Source organism: Saccopteryx bilineata, chromosome 4, assembly GCF_036850765.1.
Source record: "Saccopteryx bilineata isolate mSacBil1 chromosome 4, mSacBil1_pri_phased_curated, whole genome shotgun sequence".
In the NCBI taxonomy this organism is placed as follows: Eukaryota; Metazoa; Chordata; class Mammalia; order Chiroptera; family Emballonuridae; genus Saccopteryx; species Saccopteryx bilineata.
In genome coordinates this window covers 204,171,963-204,192,864 of record NC_089493.1, presented here as the reverse complement: position 1 = coordinate 204,192,864, position 20,902 = coordinate 204,171,963, and the positions used below count along the sequence as shown (strand labels likewise).

At 38.7% G+C, this 20,902-nt stretch overlaps 1 protein-coding gene across 2 annotated transcripts in view; it reads left to right on the top strand.

Annotated features, from left to right (window-relative positions):
• Positions 1-14: 14 nt before the first annotated feature.
• DMGDH (dimethylglycine dehydrogenase) overlaps positions 15-20,902 on the top strand; it is a 79,311-nt gene continuing 58,423 nt past the window's right edge. Inside the window, exons 1-5 of one of the 2 annotated variants that reach the window (XM_066273635.1) lie at positions 15-148; positions 1,210-1,384; positions 15,816-15,914; positions 17,109-17,273; positions 20,003-20,207. In XM_066273635.1, the coding sequence (XP_066129732.1) occupies positions 48-148; positions 1,210-1,384; positions 15,816-15,914; positions 17,109-17,273; positions 20,003-20,207 (745 nt within the window). In that variant the 5' untranslated portion in view covers positions 15-47. The remainder of the gene's footprint in view (positions 149-1,209; positions 1,385-15,815; positions 15,915-17,108; positions 17,274-20,002; positions 20,208-20,902) is intronic. The other variant, XM_066273636.1, reaches the window with a different exon arrangement.

The window sequence follows — 20,902 nt, the reverse complement described above, 5'->3', positions numbered from 1 at the left end:
CGCCTCGGCGCAGTTGTCCGAGCTGTTGTTTGTGCGCTTGCTTCGCCATGTTCCGCCGGGGTGCGCAGCGGCTGCTGGGCCTCCCCCTGCGGGGCCTCCCGCTGCCTGGCTCCCCTGGCCACCTGCGCTCCGTCAGTGGCCGCCAAGGGTGAGTGGAAACCACCGCCGGGTCAGAGGCCCAAATCCAGGTGGCAGCAGGGTGGGAATGAGGGGCCAAGGCGGACTGGGTATTGGGGGTGCTGTGAGAAATGAGCATTTGGCTTTCTTCTTCATTTACGTTTTCTTTTCCGTGCACAACCTCATGAAGTGATACAGTATAAAGGAGTTCCCAGTGAAAAGTTGCTTCAACTCCAACCCTCCTTCCCAGTCACCTGTTACAGTGCCTTTTGTATGTACCCAAGGAGGATCTATTGTGTCTACAAACACAAATGTATATATGTTTTGTTTTTTTGGCTTACTTACACATTGTCTCCCCCCACCACCACCACCAACTGATAAAGAGAGAGGAAGGGAGAGAGGGAAAGGGGAGAGAAGGGGAGGGGAGGGGAGGAGAAAGAGAGGTCAACTTGTTGTTCCACCTGGTTGTGTACTAGTTGGCTGCTCCTGGGACGTGCCTGCGCTGGAATGGAGCCCTGACTTCGTGCGCAGAGAGGACGCTTTATCCACTGAGCCCCAGGCCAGGGCCATACCATATATTGCTTTTTTCACACTATGTGTTGGAGAAGCTCACGATCCAGCTGGGAAGACAGTCATGCAAATAAATATATGAAACCACTGAGCAGTAGTTATAATTAGAGAGGCATGTACAGGGTGAGAGGAAGTTACATGAGAAAGAACGTTTTAGTTCATCTGGCTCTCTTTAACCTGGGAAACAGTGGAGGGAGGTGATACAAGATTTATAGACATTAAACTTCATGGATATGGCTTTTGTGGAATAAAATTATTATAACTATTTCATAAATTTATTAAGAAAGATTATTCTCTAAATTCTCTTTTAAAAAAGTCACCTGTTCAATTCTTTAACTGTATTGCTTATCTACAATGGGCCAGAATGATATGGACTGGGGCTCAAATGCCTCCTCCTCCCTACCCCACCAGGTTGCCTAAGTTAGGCTTTCGATGCTTTAAAAAAACAAACAATAAACAAACAAAACCACTTTAGCTATCATAGCCTAGTAGAACTATCATTTTTTTTAAATTGTCTTTCAGAAAGGACAACCCACCCTTATCTGCAGAAACAAGATGGAAAGACAGAGCAGAGGCAGTGATTGTTGGAGGTGGCTGTGTTGGTGTGAGTCTGGCTTATCACCTCGCCAAGGCAGGGATGAAAGATGTGGTCCTCCTGGAGAAATCGGAGCTCACTGCAGGATCTACCTGGCATGCAGTAAGAAAAGCACCTCCCAACACTCATATGCGCTGAATTGCGGTGCAATTAGTTTTCTTCCCCTTCACAACGCCCTACTGCTAGCTCCTTAGAGTGAGCTCCCTTTCAGCTTGTTAGAGCAGTTCCATTGTGGTTGGCGTACTTCCAGGATGTGATTAACATTGATGACATCTTTATCTTGAACATATGGCTTCTGGATTCGCATCGTGGCTCTGTCATTTTCTAACCATGTGACTTACCTGCCAGTTACTTAAGTTTCTATTTCCTGATGTGCAGAACGGGAATATTAATAGTACCTACCTGCTAGGGTTGTGATGAAGATTGAACTAATATGTGAAAAGTTATTAAACAAATGGTGTTTAGTAAATGGTACCCTTTGTATCAAAGAACAGCATCTGGGTGATCCTGAACGGGACCAAGACCTTCACCTGTATTCCCCTCACCTGGCTTGTGGTCCTTTTTCATTTATTTATTTGTTTATTTATTTATGATATTAAATCAAAACAAAGTCCCTGCCCTCGTGGAGCCACATTCTGGTGGGGCAGGCGGAAAATTCACAAACAGTGTTTGAGAGTAATCAGTGCCATGAAGAAGAGGAAAGCCAAGTAAAGGGACAAAATGTGATCGAGATGGAAGAGTTAGGAGGCTGTGCAAAGAGCAGAGACAAGGCAGGAGTGAGTGAGTGAGGGGCCGTGAGGCTGTCCAGGTAAGAGGTTATCAGCAGATGGAAATTTGGGCAAGTGGCAATATCTTAAGAGGAGGGCTTACATCCTTATAACACTTTTAGGTCATTAAGGAGAATGTACTTTTAATATTTTAATAACTTATTTGCTCATTTATATTTGATTGGTTTGATGTGGCCTGCATTTTAGAATAAATTACCAGATTTTCTGCAATTTTACTTCTTAGACATTCCAAGAATTAAAAAAAAAAAAAAAGCAACATACCCTTGTCATAAGTTCTTTTAAAAAAACTGGGCAAAGTTTGTAATATGCTAGTTTCTTATTAAATGTTAACTGTGGAAAACAATTTCCCTTAAGCAAAAAGTTACCAGAGTGAGTGGAAAAGACATTATTCTGGGTTATGAACAAAGTATTATGCAATGGTTTGCAAAATGGGATTCATGCAGTGTGAGTTCAAGATGGAATCAGGTGTCAGAAACCAGGTTTTTGTCCCCTGAGGAATGAAAAGAAAAAAGGGCTTCCCTAGGAAGCTGATTCTATGAATTTTTTTAAGTCAAGGAAACTTCCCTCTGAGGAGTAACATGAAAAATTCCCATGTATTAGGCATTGTTGACACAGAGAAATATTTGGGGCAAAAACGACAATGTGGAAGGTTGGGGAGCCAGCAAACAGAGCAGAATACAAAAAATAAAGGCCGTCCCCTGAAGTATATCACATATGCTCAGGTTAAACGTGTCTGTGAATGTAGGAATCAGTGCTTAGGGAGGAAAGGACAGCTTGCAATGTGAGTAGTATTCAAAATGGAGTCACAAATCCAAAGATCCTGAGGGTTTTTCTGTGTTTTAATGACACTGCTTTGTCAGCAGCTGACATTACTAATAACGTGGAGCATTTCTTGTGGGATGGAGGGTAGAGGAGAGGATTGAGTGAGAAGCAGTTTTGCAGCATGGGGATGGTAAGAAAGGAATGGTTTTGGAGGGCTGAGGACTAAAGATGCAAGATGACCCATTTGGGGAGTCAGAAGACAACATTAGAACTTTCTATTTTTATCTAAAAAGTGTAAGAACAAAATTAAGCTTTCCTAGTGTTTATAAATAGCCCTCACCTTTGATGTGGGTAGTATTAAATATGATTCCAAGCGACTAAAGGAGAGGTGAGAACTCTGCAATGGAAATGTCCTCACTTTTTCTTTTGTCTTCAGTATGTCATTTCATATTGTGCATCACGTGCTATAGGATATTGCTCTGTGACTCATTTTATAGAACCAGGGCTTTAGTAATATAATTGGTGATGAAAGGGAGAGGAAGAGACCTTGAGATTGTTGTGTTGCAAGGAGATTTGTTGGTTATCTCATTATAATAATTAGAAGAGTTATAAAACTTAAAGTGTTTTTTTGTTTTGTTTTATTTACAAAAAGACAGTGTCCCAAATTTGGTGACCTTTGTCACCAAAATGCAAACAGTTGCCATTCATTTCTACATAGCAGATACATATTTTAAAAATAGATGCAGTCTAGACTTTTAAAGTAAAGGTGATATTACAATAAGTGAGAAATAACTGCCTCTTTGTGTGTGTGTGTGTGTGTGAGAGAGAGAGAGAGAGAGAGAGAGAGAGAGAGAGAGAGAGAGAAATGGTTCTGTTGGGAAGAAAGAGCATGTTGGAAAGATGGTTTGGAAATGTTGGCATTATTATTAGATTTTCTGGCCAAAGTGATATGTATCACCTAGTAAAACTTTCATATATGCAGAAGTTAAGTTTTCTTTAACTTGTCTAAAAATTTTCCAAATGAAGAGTTTCAGTGGAATTCACATCCATTTATTTAAAATATAAAAATGCAATACTTTCCATGTAGCTTATAATAACAACTGATAAACAAGAGAACATGAAATATTAGTGGAAGCACTTCAATGGATACCTTCATGTAGGTATTGATTGGGACGAGGACGTGGTGTCAAGATACAGGAAGAGGTGTCAAGATGCAGAGGGCACAGCTGTAGCGTGCACTTTTCCCCCTTAGATTGCAGTGTCAGGGACAGGTGGTTTCCTCAGCTATCACAGCCATTCAAACCAGTCTCAACATAAAACAAACCTACATTTAGGCCTTCAAATCGTTGTTTTACCAAGGTTGATCCAATATATATATTTTAATAGTAAAGTATATTAGTCACATGGCCCTTGCCAATATATAAATAAACAATATTTCAAAGCTTTTCTATATAATAAAATAATTATTTAAAATATTTCATTCATTTCCTGTTGTTTTATATTCTCTGTTAATTTAGTAAAGGATATTTATATATCATGTGAAAAATTAGGAAATGCACATATTTTAGAGGGTATTTTCAAACTTTTTAATTAGATGTGAGTGCCTGGATAAAAGATTTACCACTGGGATAGAGAATGGCTTGAGGCCAGTCAATGGCTTTTTGAGGCTGAAGAGGCTCATTAAAGAGGGGAAAGGATTATTAAAGAGATAGGGAGAGCACCCCTAGCTCAACTAATAATTTTTCTAACTCCATTATTCCTTTTATTTATGATTAATTGTTACTCTGCTATAAGGAAGAGTTTCTTCTTCTATTTATTTATTTGTATCAATATTCATAAATTCTTATTTTAATCAAAGGGCTATAGTTTCTAATGATTATTTGTATCTCTGATTCATCTTCCCTCTTTCATCTTCTCTATCAACTATAATTTTTTTTCCCTTCAAATCAAAGGTAAGCCTCTTTCTGGTCTTCCTTGAAAATGTCTGTGACCCTTCCAGCACCTTCTCTTCCCTTAGTTCTCATGTTTTCATATGTTCTGGCACTTGATCATATGCTCTTGATTTTATTGTTTCATGTATGAAACTTTCATGCTCTCAGTCAGACCATAGGATCCTTTTTTATTTTTTAGGTGAGAGTAGGGAAGATATAGAGACAGACTTCCGCATGAGTCCCAACCAGGATTCACCCGGCAACCCCATCTGGGGCTGATGGCTCAAGTACCAAGCCATTTTCAGTGATTAAGGCTGATGTGCTTGGACCAACCGAGCTATCCTCAGTGCCTGGGACCATGCTTGAACCAATCGAGCCATTGGCTATGGGAGGAGAATAGGGAGAGAAGGGGGAGAGGAGAGGGGGAGAAGCAGATGGTCGCCTCTCCTGACTGGGAATTAATTGAACCAGGTATTTCCACACACCAGATCAACATTCTGCCACTGAGCCAATTGACCAGGGCCCAGACCATAGAATTTTCAAGGATAAGAACAATGTTTTCTCCTTCAAACTTCTCATTTAATATGACCTTGCTGAAACTCAGAAGAGAAAAGCATTTCGCCCTTCTTCTAGCCCAGTGGTAGTCAACCTGGTCCCTACCACCCACTAGTGGGCATTCCAGCTTTCATGGTGGGCAGTAGCAGAGCAACCAAAGTATAAATAAAAAGATAGATTTAACTATAGTAAGTTGTTTTATAAAGATTTATTCTGCCAAACTTAGCGAAAATCTGACATAAAGTACTTGGTAAATAATTATTATTATATACTTTAATGTGCTGTAACTCTGCTTTATAAATTTTATAAAGTAAAGTTACTTCCCTACTTTATAAATCACCATTACTGTGGAATTGGTGGGAAGTAAGAAAATTTTACTACTAACAGAGATACAAAAGTGGTTGGTAGGTATAAAAAGGTTGACTACCCCTGTTCCTGCCCATGTCATAAGAAAGACACATAAATTAACAATAAATTCTGTGTAAGATATTATGTTTGGATAACTTACCATAAAAGCACAAATATGGTTGACCTCAAATTTTAAAACAGATTAAAAGAAAAAGATAAATTAATAAAAATATGCAGGATATAAAAAATAGATAATATAATTTCATGCCTGGCAAAAAAAAAATTAAGCTCAGCACTTACGTCTGTGTTCTAGAAGCAAGGAAACTAGTAGTATGAGTTTTTTGGTAGAAATAGGTACACTCTTTCTCTAAGGTTGAGCTAACTTTTCCTTGACCAGGAATTCCTGGAAGAATTTGTTTCCTAAACAAAGGATATTGGGCTGAATTTTTTTGAATAACAATTTTATAAAAAGTAACCCATGTGACTCTTTCTGATGAAAGATCATTAACTCCTATGAAAATGGCTTTCTGGGGTGGGGAAAAAGACAATAACTTTCTGATAGTTAAAATTAGAGTATCTTGATACCAACTCACCCCTGTTAGATTAGCTATTATCAACAAGACGGGTAATAGCAAATGTTGGAGAGGCTGTGGAGAAAAAGGAACCCTCATTCACTGTTGGTGGAACTGTAAAATAGTACAACCATATGGAGGAAAGTATGGTGGTTCCTCAAAAAACTGAAAATAGAACTACCTTATGACCCAGCAATCCCTCTACTGGGTATATACCCCAAAACCTCAGAATCATTGATACGTAAAGACACATGTAGCCCCATGTTCATTGCAGCACTGTTCACAGTGGCCAAGACATGGAAACAACCAAAAAAACCTTCAATAGAAGACTGGATAAAGAAGATGTGGCACATATACACTATGGAATACTACTCAGCCATAAGAAATGATGACATCAGATCATTTACAGCAAAATGGTGGGATCTTGATAACATTATACAGAGTGAAATAAGTAAATCAGAAAAAAACAAGAACTACATGATTCCATACATTGGTGGAACATAAAAACGAGACTAAGAGACATGGACAAGAGAGTGGTGGTTACCAGGGGTGGGGGGAGGGAGGACGCAGGAGGGAGGGAGGGAGGGAGAGAGTTAGGGGGAGGGGGAGGGGCACAGAGAAAACTAGACAGAGGGTGACGGAGGACAATCTGACTCTGGGTGAGGGGTATGCAACATAATTTAATGACAAGATAACCTAGATATGTTTTCTTTGAATATATGTACCCTGAATTATTAATGTCATCCCATTAACATTAATAAAAATTTATAAAAAAAATTAGAGTATCTTGAGGAGTGAATGGTGAATTCTAGGTCAGTGCTCATGAATATCAGTTTTCTCAAATAATGGGAGCTATATGGAAGATAAAATTGAGTTTTCCAGTAGACACTTGAAGGCCACAGATTCTCTATTACTGAACTAGAACAGTTCATATGCATAATAGGTACAACCATGTAAAGGAGAGTATAGTATTTGACTGAAAGTTAAGGAGCCTTTTAGTTCTGTTGTAATGGGGCTGTGCTATGAGAGGACTTATAAGCTGGGCCAGGATTTTTCTTGAAACAGTAGCTCTGCATACATTCAAATGCTTGAATAATTACTTGGTAGAAGCCTGGTCCATAAGGAATGGTTGAAGAACCTTTATTTTATTTTCAGATTATTTTTCAAAATTATTTAGAAAATTAAATTTAACAGGGTGACATTAATTGATAAGAGTACATAGATTTCAGGTAAATATCTCTATAGCATTTGAACTGTTGATTGTGTTGTGTGCCCATCACCCAAAGTCAAACCATTCTCCATCACCAAATACTTGTCCCTCTTTACTCCCCACTCCCACCCCCAGCTTGATGAATTTTTAAGCAAGGTGTTTTTGAATTTAGGAGAACCAAATGCCCACCACTACCATAGAAGAACCCTTAAGTACTTCAAAAAAGACTTTATTTTGAACAGATTGTGTTCTGATGAACTTTCCAGGCTACATTAGCTTCAATATGTGGCCATACATATTTAATTCAGAGAACCTTCTTCATATAATTGCTTAGAATTCTTTGTCTGGGTACTACATTGCATCTGACTTAATAAAAGGGATTTTGGCATGCTAACATTTATTTTTTTTCTTAAATTTTATTTAGACAATTATATTTAACAGGGTGATATTGATCAATTAGAGTATATAGATTCAGAGAAAACATCTCCAGATCATTTTGACATTTGATTATGGTGTATACCCCTCACCCAAAGTCAAATTGTCCTTCATCACCTTCTATTTGGTTTTCTTTATGCCCTTCCCCACCCCACCCCCTCCCTCTCCTCCCTTTCCCTCCCCCTGGTAACCACTGCACTCTTCTCCATGTCCATGAGTCTCAATTTTATGTCCCACCTATGTATGGAATCATGCAGTTCTTAGTTTTTTCTGATTTACTTATTTCACTCCGTATAATGTTACCAAGGTCCATCCATGTTGTCATAAATGATCCTATGTCATCATTTCTTATGGCTGAGTAGTATTCCATAGTATATATGTATCACATCTTCTTTATCCAATCTTCTATTGAAGGGCTTTTTGGTTGTTTCCATGTCTTGGCCACTGTGAACAATGCTGCGATGATCATGGGGCTGCATGTGTCTTTACATACCAATGGTTTTGGGTTTTGAGGGTATATACTCCAATAGAGGGATTGCTGGGTCATATAGTAGTTATATTCTAATTTTTTGAGGAACCACCATACTTTCTTCCATCATGGTTGTACTACTTTACATTCCCACCCACAGTGAATGAGGGTTCCTTTTTCTCCACAGCCTCTCCAATACTTGTTATTATCTGTCTTGTTGATAATAGCTAATCTAATAGGTGTGAAGTGGGATCTCATTGTAGTTTTGATTTGCATTTCTCTAATAGCTAGTGAAGACGAACATCTTTTTCATATATCTGTTGGCCATTTGTATATCTTCCTGGGAGAGGTGTCTGTTCATGTCCTCTTACCATTTTTTTTTATTGGATTGTTTGTTGTTGAGTTTTGTGAATTCTTTGTATATTTTGGATATTAGGCCCTTATCTGTGCTGTTGTTTGAAAATATCATCTCCCATTTAGTTGGCTGTTTGTTTTGTTGTCAGTTTCTTTTGCTATGCAAAAGCTTCTTAGTCTGATGTAGTCCCATTCATTTATCTTTGCCATCACTTCCCTTGCCTTTGGAGTCAAATTCATAAAATGTTCTTTATGGCCAAGGTCCATGAGTTTAGTACCTATGTTTTCTTCTATGTAATTTACTGTTTCAGATCTTATATTTAGGTCTTTGATCCATTTTGAATTAATTTTGGTACAAGGGGACAACATGTAGTCTAGTTTCATTATTTTGCATGTGGCTTTCCAGTTTTCCTAGCACCATTTGTTGAAGAGGCTTTCTTTTCTCCATTGTGTGTTGTTGGCTCCTTTATCAAAGATGATTTGACCATATATATATGGTTCTATTTCTGAGTTCTCTATTCTGTTCCATTGGTCTGAGTATCTATTTTTCTGCCAATACCATGCTGTTTTGATTTTTGTGGCTCTGTAATATAATTTGAAGTCAGGTATTGTAATGCCCCAGCTTCATTCTTTTTCCTTAGGATTACATTGGCTATTGGGTTTTTTTTATAGTTCCATCTAAACCTGATGATTTTTTGTTCCATTTCTTTAAAAAATGTCATTGGAATTTTGATGGAAATTGCATTAAATATGTATATTGCTTTGGGTAATATGGTCATTTTGACTATATTTATTCTTTCTATCTAAGAACAAGGAATATTTTTTCATTTTATTGTATCTTTTTCAATTTCCCTTAACAATGCTTTGTAGTTTTTATTATATAGGTCCTTTACATTCTTTGTTATGTTTATTTCTAGGTATTTTGTTGTTGTTGCAACCATAAAAGGGATTATTCTTTTAAGTTTGTTTTCTGATGTTTCATTGTTGGCATATAGGAAGGCCATAGACTTTTGTATATTAGTTTTGTATCCTGTGACCTTACTGTATTGGTTTAGTGTTTCTAATAGTCTTTCTGTGGAGTCTTTGGGGTTTCGTTGTACAGGATCATATGTGCAAAAAGTGAAACCATTACTTCTTCTTTCCCAATATGAATGCCTTTTATTTCTTTCTCTTGTCTGATTGCTCTGGCTAGAACTTCCAGCACTATGTTGAATAACAGTGGAGAGAGTGGGCAGCCTTGCCTTGTTCCTTATTTTAGAGGAAAAGCCCTCAGTTTTTTGCCATTTAATATGATGTTAGCTGATAGTTTATCATAAATGGCTTTTATTATGTTGAGATATTTTCCTTCTATACCCATTTTGTTGAGTATTTTAAACATAAAATGATGTTGTATTTTATTGAATGCCTTTTCTGCATCTATTGATAGGATCATATGGTTTTTGTTCTTTGTTTTGTTGATGTGGTATATTACGTTAACTGTTTTACATATGTTGAACTATCCTTGTGATTCTGGGATGAATCCCACTTGATTGTGATGAATTATTTTTTAATGTGTTGTTGTGTTCGACTTGCTAGTATTTTGTTTAGGATTTTAGCACCTGTATTTATTAGAGATATTGGTCTGTAGTTTTCTTTTTTTGTGTTGGCCTTGCCAGATTTTGGTATGAGGGTTACATTGACCTCATAAAATATGTTTGGAAGTATTGCTTCTTCTTCAGTTTTTGGAAGACGTTGAGTAGAATAGGGATCAAGTCTTCTTTGAATGTTTGATAGAATTCACTAGTATAGCTGTCTGGCCCTGAACTTTTATTTTTGGGGAGGTTTTTGATAGTTGTTTCTATTTCCTCCCTGCTTATGGGTTTAGGCTATCTACTTCTTCATGACTCAGTCTAGGACCGTGATGGCGAACCTTTTTATAAAAAGCACCCACTTTAGCAATGCTGGTCAACCTGGTCCCTCCCGCCCACTAGTGGGCATTCCAGCTTTCATGGTGGGCAGTAGTGGAGCAACCAAATGGTGCCGCGATTGGCCTACCATGAAAGCTAGAACACCCACTAGTGGGCATGAGGGACCAGGTTGACCAGCACTGCAAAAGTGGGCAGTTTTTATAAAAAAGGTTTGCCATCATGGGTCTAGGAAGATTGTATTGTTCTAGGAATTAATCCATTTCTTCTATATTGTTATATTTGGTGGCATATAGTTTTTCATAGTATTCTACAATAATTCTTTGTATATCTATGATATCTGGTGATTTCTCCTCTTTCATTTTGGATTTTGTTTATATGAGTCCTTTTCCTCCTTTCCTTAGTGAGTCTTGCCAAGGATTTTCCAATTTTGTTGATGTTTTCAAAGAACTATCTCCTTGTTTTACTGATTTTTTCTATGCTTTTTCTGTTCTCTATTTCATTTATTTCTGCTCTGATTTTTATTATTTCCTTTCTTCTGCTGGTTTTGGGTTGCCTTTGTTTTTTTTTTTCTCGTTCCTTAAGATGTGATGTTAAGTTGTTATAAGTTGTATCTCTCTTGTTTGTTTATATAAGCCTGTAGTGATACAAACTTCCCTCTTATTACTGCTTTTGCTGCATCCCAGAGATTCTGATATGTCGTATTATCATTTTCGTTTGTCTGTATATATCTTTTTTTTTTTTGTATTTTTCTGAAGCTGGAAACGGGGAGAGACAGTCAGACAGACTCCCGCATGCGCCCGACCGGGATCCACCCAGCACGCCCACCAGGGGGCAACGCTCTGCCCACCAGGGGACAATGCTCTGCCACTCCGGGGCGTCGCTCTGTTGCGACCAGAGCCACTCTAGCGCCTGGGGCAGAGGCCAAGGAGCCATCCCCAGCGCCCAGGCCATCTTTGCTCCAATGGAGCCTCGCTGCGAGAGGGGAAGAGAGAGACAGAGAGGAAGGAGAGGGGGAGGGGTGGAGAAGCAGATGGGCGCTTCTCCTGTGTGCCCTGGCCAGGAATCGAACCTGGGACTTTTGCACGCCAGGCCGATGCTCTACCACTGAGCTAACCATCCAGGGCCTGTATATATCTTTTTTTTTTTTTTTTTTTTTTTCATTTTTCTGAAGCTGGAAACAGGGAGAGACAGTCAGACAGACTCCCGCATGCGCCCGACCGGGATCCACCCGGCACGCCCACCAGGGGGCGACGCTCTGCCCACCAGGGGGCGATGCTCTGCCCATCCTGGGCGTCGCCATGTTGCAACCAGAGCCACTCTAGCGCCTGGGGCAGAGGCCACAGAGCCATCCCTAGCGCCCGGGCCATCTTTGCTCCAATGGAGCCTTGGCTGCGGGAGGGGAAGAGAGAGACAGAGAGGAAAGCGCGGCGGAGGGGTGGAGAAGCAAATGGGCGCTTCTCCTGTGTGCCCTGGCCGGGAATCGAACCCGGGTCCTCCGCACGCTAGGCCGATGCTCTACCGCTGAGCCAACCGGCCAGGGCTGTATATATCTTTTGATTTCTGCTTTTATTTTTTCTTTGACCCACTCATTTTTTTAGAAGTATGTTGTTTAATTTCCACATTTTTGTGGCTTTGTTTACTTCTTTTTTGAGCTGAATTCTAGTTTCAAAGGCTTATGGTCAGAGAATATGCTTGGTATAATTTCAATCTTTCTGAATTTGTTGATGTTAGTTTTGTGTCCCAACATATGGTCAATTCTTGAGAATGTTCCATGTACACTGGAGAAAAAGGTGTACTCTAATGTTCTGGGATAAAATGTCCTATAGGTGTTTATCATATCCAATTGTTCTAGTGTTTCATTTAAGGTCCATATTTCTTTATTGATTTTCTGTTTTGATAAATGATCTAAAGCCATCAGTAGTATATTGAGGTCTCCAAGTATGACTGTATTTTTGTCAGTTTTTATCTTTAGATCAGTTAGTAGATGTCTTATATACTTTGGTGCTCCTTAGTTTGGTGCATATATATTAAGAAGTGTTATGTCTTCTTGATTTAATGTCTCCTTTATCATTATGAAATGACCATCTTTGTCTCTGATTACCTTTGTTGTCTTGTAGTCAGCATTGTTAGATATGAGTATGGCTACACCTGCTTTTCTTTGGATATTTTTTGCTTGAAGAATAGTTTTTCAACCTTTCACTTTGAATTTGTTTTTATCCTTGTAGCTTAGATGTGTTAAGGCAGCATACAGTTGAATTTTCTTTTTTGATCCATTTTGCTACTCTGTGTCTTTATTGGTGAGTTCAGTCCATTTACATTTAGTGTAATTATTGACACTTGAGGGTTTTCTATTGCCATTTTATATATTGCTTTCTGATAGCTCTGTATTTTGTTTGGTTCTTCTCTTTTGTTTTTCTGTCATTTGTTTTTGTTTGGTTGTATTCCATACTTCTTTTCTCTGTTTCTTCTTTTTTTTAAGCCACATGTTTCTGTAGTAGTTTTTTCAGGGGTGGTTACTGTTAGGTAATAAAAAGAATATATATCATATTCATTGTAGTACATTATCTCATGAGTGCTTCTGCACTTCATCCTCCTTTGCTACTGTTATTCTTTGTCCTTTCCCTTTTTTTGTTCTTGTTGTCATAGATTAATATTGTTTTTATTGTGATCTTTTTGGAGCTTTTACTTGTAATTTGATTTGTTTTGTTCTTTGTATCTGGTCAGATAACCTCCTTTAGTATTTCCTGAAGTGGTGGGTTTTCTGGTGATAAATTCCCTCATCTTTTCTATATCTGTAAATGTTTTTAGTTTCCCTTTGTATTCAAGGGGTAGCTTTGGGATAATGACAAAGAGATAAAAAATGAATTCAAAAACATGCAAAATGCCACAAAGAAAAATATGAGTCCAGAAAAAAAGTTTGTTCATAAATGTCAATCAAATGAGAGAAAAAGAAAAGTAAAGAGAAAAGAAGAAAAAAAAAGTTAAGGGTTTTGAAATGTAACCATCACAAAAAACAAGAATGAAAAATGTAACCCCTATGGATAATGAAGTTCAAAAGGAAAAGGAAAGAAGAATAAAATGGAAATAATAAAACAGAAAGAAGATAAAATGACCAAAGTGGAAAAAGAAAAAAAAGAAGTTATAAAAATGTAATTTTTTCTGGTTTTGAGAGGTAGCTTTTTTTTTTTTTTTTTCCAGCTGGTGGTGCTGTACTACAGGTTTTGCCCCTGTGAGGCTCTTGAGTAGAGATTTGCAGTTGTGTCGCTATGGCAATGACATAAGCTGGGCCTCAGTCCTGTTGGTAGGTGTGGTTTGTTAGGGTTTGCAGGCTCAGACAATGGGAGACTCAGTTAGTTTTCCAGATGCCTCTGCCACGTCTCTCCCTCCTGAGCTTGCAGCCTGGGAACTTAGCTGTGAAGTTGCCTCAGCCACTGCTTGCAGAACAAGAAGCTCTAAGAGCAGCCTGGTCCTTCCTCCAGCACTGTTCAAAGCACAGTTCTGGTTAAGGCTGTGTCAACCAGAGCCGCCAGTGAGAGCAGGCAGGGCTGGGAGCAGATTGCAGGGCCACCAGACAGGTCTAGTATGTCTCAGTGTGCTGCAGGCTGGAAGCTGATTACAGATCAAGGGCCTTTCTAAGGGTCCCCGGGCATGTCTAGTACTCAGCGCACTGTGGGGGGGTCTAATCTCCACAGGCTTTGCTCTCTTGTGCCTTGTTTGGTATCCCGCAGCAAGCTACGTGCGTACCCAGCCTGCACGACTTCTGCAGTGCACACGGGGGTCTGCTTCTGCCCATTTAGGTGCACAACGCCTGTGATCCCAGTCAGTGCTGGAATGCAGGAATGCACTTTGTGACCTGTATCGGCTCAGGGAGGCGCCCCGTCTGGACAGGTCCAGGCCTAGGGATCCCGGCTCTTGTGCACTTCCGGTGCTGTTGGTTGGGGAGCTGGAACCACACAGAAATGCTGGCTACAGCCCATGCAGAAGTCCACCACTGACAATCTCGAGCCTAGCCCCTCTGCCTGCAAACACGTGTGTCCACGCCAGAGGCGCCAGGTGGAGCCACTTGCACACCGACCCCAATTGCAGACCCGGGAGCGCACAAAGCCCAAAGCTGCTGCAGTGCCAGTCTCCATGGGCAACCCACCCCACAACCTCCATCGGAGTCTGCCGCCCGTGCTAGCCCCGCATCCGTGATCTCGGGCCGAGCGGGCACATTCTGTCCTCTGCTTGATCATCCACCCTAGCCCAGCTTCTTCCCTCTGCCCCAGATCCTCCGTTTCTCTCTGTTCCAGATGAATGTGGCCCTTCCTCAGATCAGTGAAGAAAGCGGAATACTCCGTTCTCCATCTTATTTCCTTCAGAATGGATTATATATATATTCAGCTACCTTTTCGCCCAATCATACCTTTGTCTGATGTTTGTATATTTCAGGTGTTTCTGAGATTTTTTTTCTCTGACTTTAGTTGTTGAATTTGTTGAAATTTCGAGGAGAGATATCGGGAGCTCCCCTCACAGTGCCATTTCTCTTACAGACTCTTTTAATGTATAAATTCAATCACATTTAGATATTTTTTTTCTGAGAGTAATTATTCAGTATGTATTCAGCAAATACATGTGGGTACAATCAATGTGTTCATCAAACAGGTAAAAGCTACAACAAAAGTCTGTTCCCCAACTCAGCAGGTTATAATTTCCAGGAGTTTTTGAAATCTTGAATTTTGGAAATTCCAAGGGAAACAGGAGGGCTTCTCCTTTCAAGGGAATGGTGAGATTGAGTCAAGGAAAACTCTTTGCTAGTCTGCAGTCCTTCTCCTTGAGGGAGCATGCGTGATTTGCTGGTTGATTCCACATCGTGTGCCATCCCCCTATCTTCTTTCTCTTACTGTATGTCCCAAGCTTCCTCCTAAATCATCCCATTTCTGAATCTTCAAACAGTCCTTTCCCTAATAACCGTTAGGGACTTAATATATGTGTGTTCATTGGCTGGCTCTGACATTACTTATATGGTTCAGACTGTTCTTACAATGTGGCATCAGCCTTAGGCTCTGGTGTGCTCAAACCGGTGCTGATGTGTCCTCATCCCAAGGGACTGGCTGGTGCGGCTCGATTTCCTGCCAGCGATAAATTCCTGCTTAACAGATAAATGATCAACACTTCTAGAATGTTAATTTTTAAATATTTCCTTTCCTGCTCACTTTTAAGGCAGGTTTAACAACTTACTTTCATCCTGGAATAAACTTGAAGAAAATACACTATGATAGCATCAAACTTTATGAGAAACTGGAAGAAGAAACTGGACAGGTAAATGCATTGAACTTAAAATTTGTCTTTTAGGTCAGTTTCTTAGAAATATGTAGGATCTCTGAAGGACTTTGATATCATCATATATAGCTGTTTGTAGTGGCATCAAGGGCACGTGAGATGTTTAATGTGGTAGAGAAATCTGATGAGAGGTTAAGGTAAGAACCTCTAAAGTCTGCTCTACCATCAGTTTAATGACTTGAAGTGTATTACCCATGCAATTATCCACTCTTCTTGATTTTTTTTAATGAAGGAAGAATACAAAAACAGCAGCTTTCAAAAATATCTCTACTCAGTTACTCTATCTAGAAATGAAGAAAGTAGGGCCTTTCAGCAACTGAATTGACAACAAACAGCAAAAGAATCTGACAACAGTGTGTGGCATATTGTCACATGGCTTTGACAAGTACTTCACTAAAAGACCCTTACTTTTATTTTGACTTCCTTTCATAGTTATTAGTACTCTCAAAAGAAAGTGGCAGGCATAGTCTATCCATAGGCTAAGACTAAAGTCTACTTAAAATTTTCATGTCATTTCCCTTGCCTAAAGGCGTTAAGGGAAATGACAGTCTACAGGCCAAAGGACAAAGGAGGAGATCTTCATTAGCTGAACCCTGCCTGACTTTCTAGTGGTGGTTGTTGCTTTACTGATTGGTCTTCCCTACAGATGAGGAGTAATCTGAAGGCAAAGACTGCATCTCTTATCTCTATAACCCAGGGTTCAGCTGAGTGCTTGAACTGAAGGACTTTGATAAATATTAAATGAATGTTTATTTCAATTCACACCTAATCTCATCACTGTAACATTTGATTCTTTATATTCCCTCCTCAAATGCTTTGTCTTTCTCCTTTCCACATAATTTTCTTTCACTCTGTATATTAATACTATCTCACACCATTAGCTGTCTGCCTTCACCTATAGACTATAAGCTCCATCCAAGCAGGAGCTTTGCCTTGTTCATAACAGCATCTCTGGGGCTTAGCACAGTGCCTAGCTCAGAGCAGGCATTTAGTAAATAGATGATGAATGAATGTCTTTTTGTAAGATGAAAATATGTTTATATAGTTATCCCCTTCACTGCATAGTAAATCTCTTTTCTTGTACCCCTGCATTATCATTGTGCTGGAGAAGAATCATGTTTGAGTGCCAAACAGTGACTTATTTATGTGTTTTTATTGGCATTATTGTAACAGGTGGTGGGATTCCATCAGCCAGGTAGTATCAGAATTGCTACAACTCCTGTAAGGGTAGATGAATTTAAATATCAAATGACTCGGACTAACTGGCATGAGACGGAACAGTATATTATTGAACCAGAAAAAATTCAAGAGATGTTCCCTTTACTCAACATGAATAAGGTATTTATTTTAAGGGCATTTTCACAACATGTTGACTTGAGTTAAGATTAGAAAAAGTTATTTTAAAATGTTAATTAAAAATAGAAAAACTGCACACATTTTAAATGGCAAAATCAGATGATTGATACTAAAATCTGGGTAAATTGGAAGGTGGGCTATTACATGTGCTAAATGAAATATGAAAAAGTAATGAAAAAAATATACTAGTTTTACTCCTATGACAATTGAGAAAACATTTTCAATAACTTTCTATTACTGTGTTTCTCAGACCTAGGGATTTTCATATATAAACTTTCTGTATGAGAACTACAAAGAAAACAATAGCCTGGTATGATAAATATGCATATAGAAAGACGGCATTATTAACATTTCCTACAAAATCAAATGTAGAAGTACCATACTGTGTTATGACACAAATATCACCTAGCTCATAGCTATACTTCCCTGACATGCTTGATGCCAAGTAGTTATCTAGTTTTAATCAAATTTAACTCAGAGAATCCACTTGACAATTAAGTGTCTTTTTTGGCGGAAAGGGAGCTGGGTGACAATCCAATTTAAATAATAATAACAATAATAATAATGACTATACTATATAACATTACAGTACATATTTATGTACCAGATACTATAAGCCCTTACATGCATAATCTCATTTAATCTTCACAATAATAATATAAGATACATATATAAGCAGGAAACTGCAGTTTAGATGATTTACATAGGGGTCTACATATACTATTCCAGTTAAGAAGAGCTGAGCAGAGATTTGAACCAGGCTCTCTGACTCCTTTGTACATACTACCTAAGGGTACTGGGTGGGACTGTTCTGGGAAGCAGAGGCTCATGGTTCTCCCTGGTGACTACTGCAGTATTTCTGATACCCAAGGGTTTGTATCATTGATGCTGGGGTTGTTTGCCCTTGTGAGTCTTTATAGGCTGCTGGCACTCCCTGGTCTATAATTTTGTGTGATGCCAGAGTAATGGCAGGCTGGTGTGGCATTGCACTGTTTGCATTGAAATTCCATCACCACCACTTGTGAAGATATGCTTATATCTGTTTATATGTCAGTCTTGGAATACTTTGCTGGCTGTTCTCACCATCACAGAATTTTTTCAAGGGCATTAGGTAATGGAGATATGGGAAGAGTATTTTCTGGCTCTGGGGCAGTATGCCAAATTAAATAGATATAAGATCACAGAAATTATATATCCATTATAAAATACCAATGTGATATTTGGAAGGCTACAGTAATATGAATTCCATTAAAATCAAAAGCCTCTGGCATTAAACCTATAACAAGAGATTGGATTAGTAATCAGAAACTTCCTACACAGAAAATCCCAGGTCCTGATGACTTCATTGGTGAATTCTACCAATCTTTTAGAAGAGTATCAATACCAGTTCTTCACAAATGCTTCCAAAAGTAGAAGAGAGGTGGACCTTCCCCAACTGATTTGTGAAGCCAGTATTGCTGTGATACCAAAACCAGACAAAGACATTACAAGAAAAGGAAGATTGGCATCCCTTATGAATATTACTACAAAAATTCTCAATAAAATACTTGCAAACTGAGTTTAGCAACATATAAAAAGGATTATGCAGCATGACCAAGTGGAATTTATTCCAGAAATATAGCGTTGGTTTAACATGTGAAAATCAGTCAATATTAATAGAATAAAAGACAAAAAATGATGATCATCTCCACAGATACAGGCAAAAAGTTGACAAACCTCCTTGCTCATATTTGGTGCACAGTAGATTTTTGTTGAATGGCTTTAGGTCTAAGACCTAAAGATAGCCCTTCACAGTATTCACCCCTGTTTCATCTGGGGTTTGTTGTTCTTCTCCCCCACAGTACCCAGCCTCAAGCCCTACCACAAAGTAGCTATTTAAGTTAGTTGTTGAATGACTAAGTTAAGTTTATATTTTCCTGACACCAGGTATATATTTAACATGTGAATTTACTAACAGTATTAAATAATTAAATATAAAGAATAGAACAGTATCAGATTTGACTACAAATGTCAGAAACCAAAATAATACCTAAACAAGATAGAAGTCCATGTCTCTTTTATTTAGATAGTCTGGGCTTGAATGGTGACTCTTTTCCATGAAGACTTCAGGGTCCCAGTCACCTTCCAAATCACTGTTCTGTCATTCCTGGGGTGTGACTCTTATGCTTTTACTCTAACATGGCAGCTAGAGCTCCAGTCATTATGTCTGCATTCCAGACAGCAAGATACAGGAAGGGACAAAGAAGGTGGACAAAGGGTCTATTTCAGTTGTCTTTTTATAATGGCTTGTGGAAGCTGCCACATGACACTTTCATTTGCATTTTATTAAGGCTGAAAACTTATAATAGTCTTATCTATCAGCTGGAGCTAGTAGCTACCAACTATTGGAAATCATTTGTTTTTAGTGGCCTGGTGTCTAACTAAACCTTACCTTTCTATTGCTGTGGGCGGGGGAGGGGAGAATGGATATTGGAGAGAGTTGCAAGGCTCTCTTAGATAGCCTGTGTGAGTCCTGCCTAAGTCTGAGTTTTGGTATATCAAAAAAAAAAAAAAAGAAGAAGAAAAAAGCAATATATGCAGACTGATCAATCTGTTGCCTTGATGCATTTTTTTAAAGTCCGGTTTTGTTAATCATTTGCTGGCAGGATATAGTACACTGAATAATGAGTATATATTCATTTGAGTTCTGAATTTTTTTATGATCAATTTAGATTTTAGCTGGACTGTATAATCCTGGAGATGGTCACATTGATCCTTACTCTCTAACAATGGCCCTGGCTGCTGGGGCTAGAAAATATGGTGCCCTTTTAAAGTATCCTGCACCGGTGACTTCCCTGAAACCCAGGCCAGATGGAACGTGGGATGTTGAAACACCACAGGGATCTGTAAGAGCCAACAGAATTGTGAATGCTGCAGGTAAATGTCATATCTTTTTAATTAGTAAGGATTTTTTCAAGTTACAAATAAATAAGATACTATGCCATAAAGTAATGTTTTATACTATGAACATTGTCATAAAAACATTACGATGTTCCCAAAGTGAACATGTCTATTTCTGAGCTGCAAAGCCCTCCCCTCATCACTGTGCTCTTGGTGTGTGAGATAACCTCTGTCCTTGGTTATCTACGTGGTGTTCTTCTCCATGCTCCATTTTATTTTGCTCCAGGTCATGTTTTGCCTTGTTATGCTTTTCCCCCTTCCTTACGTTCACTCTTTATTTAATAATCAAATTCCAGTAATCAAATTTGTGAGCATATTCTTTGCTCTTTTTAGGGCTGATTTGATAATTTGTATTCTCTCTCATCCATTTCTGAATACATTAGTTAAAAAACTTTTAACCCTTTTTCTTTCAGAACATTGTTAAATATACTTCATAATTTTTTTCTTAGGTTGCTTTGTTAAAATTTAGACTTAGAATAGAATGAAGCCAAAAGGAATATTTGAGATAATCAACCAACCACTCATTTTCCATTTATGGAGACCAAGGTCTAGAAAGGTCATGCCACTTAGCAAAGTGGCACAATTATGTCAGAGCCAGGATTTGGACCTGAGTCTTTTGATTCTTGAGTTAATACACTTTCTAACAGTTCATTTGCCTGTGAAATAATTTT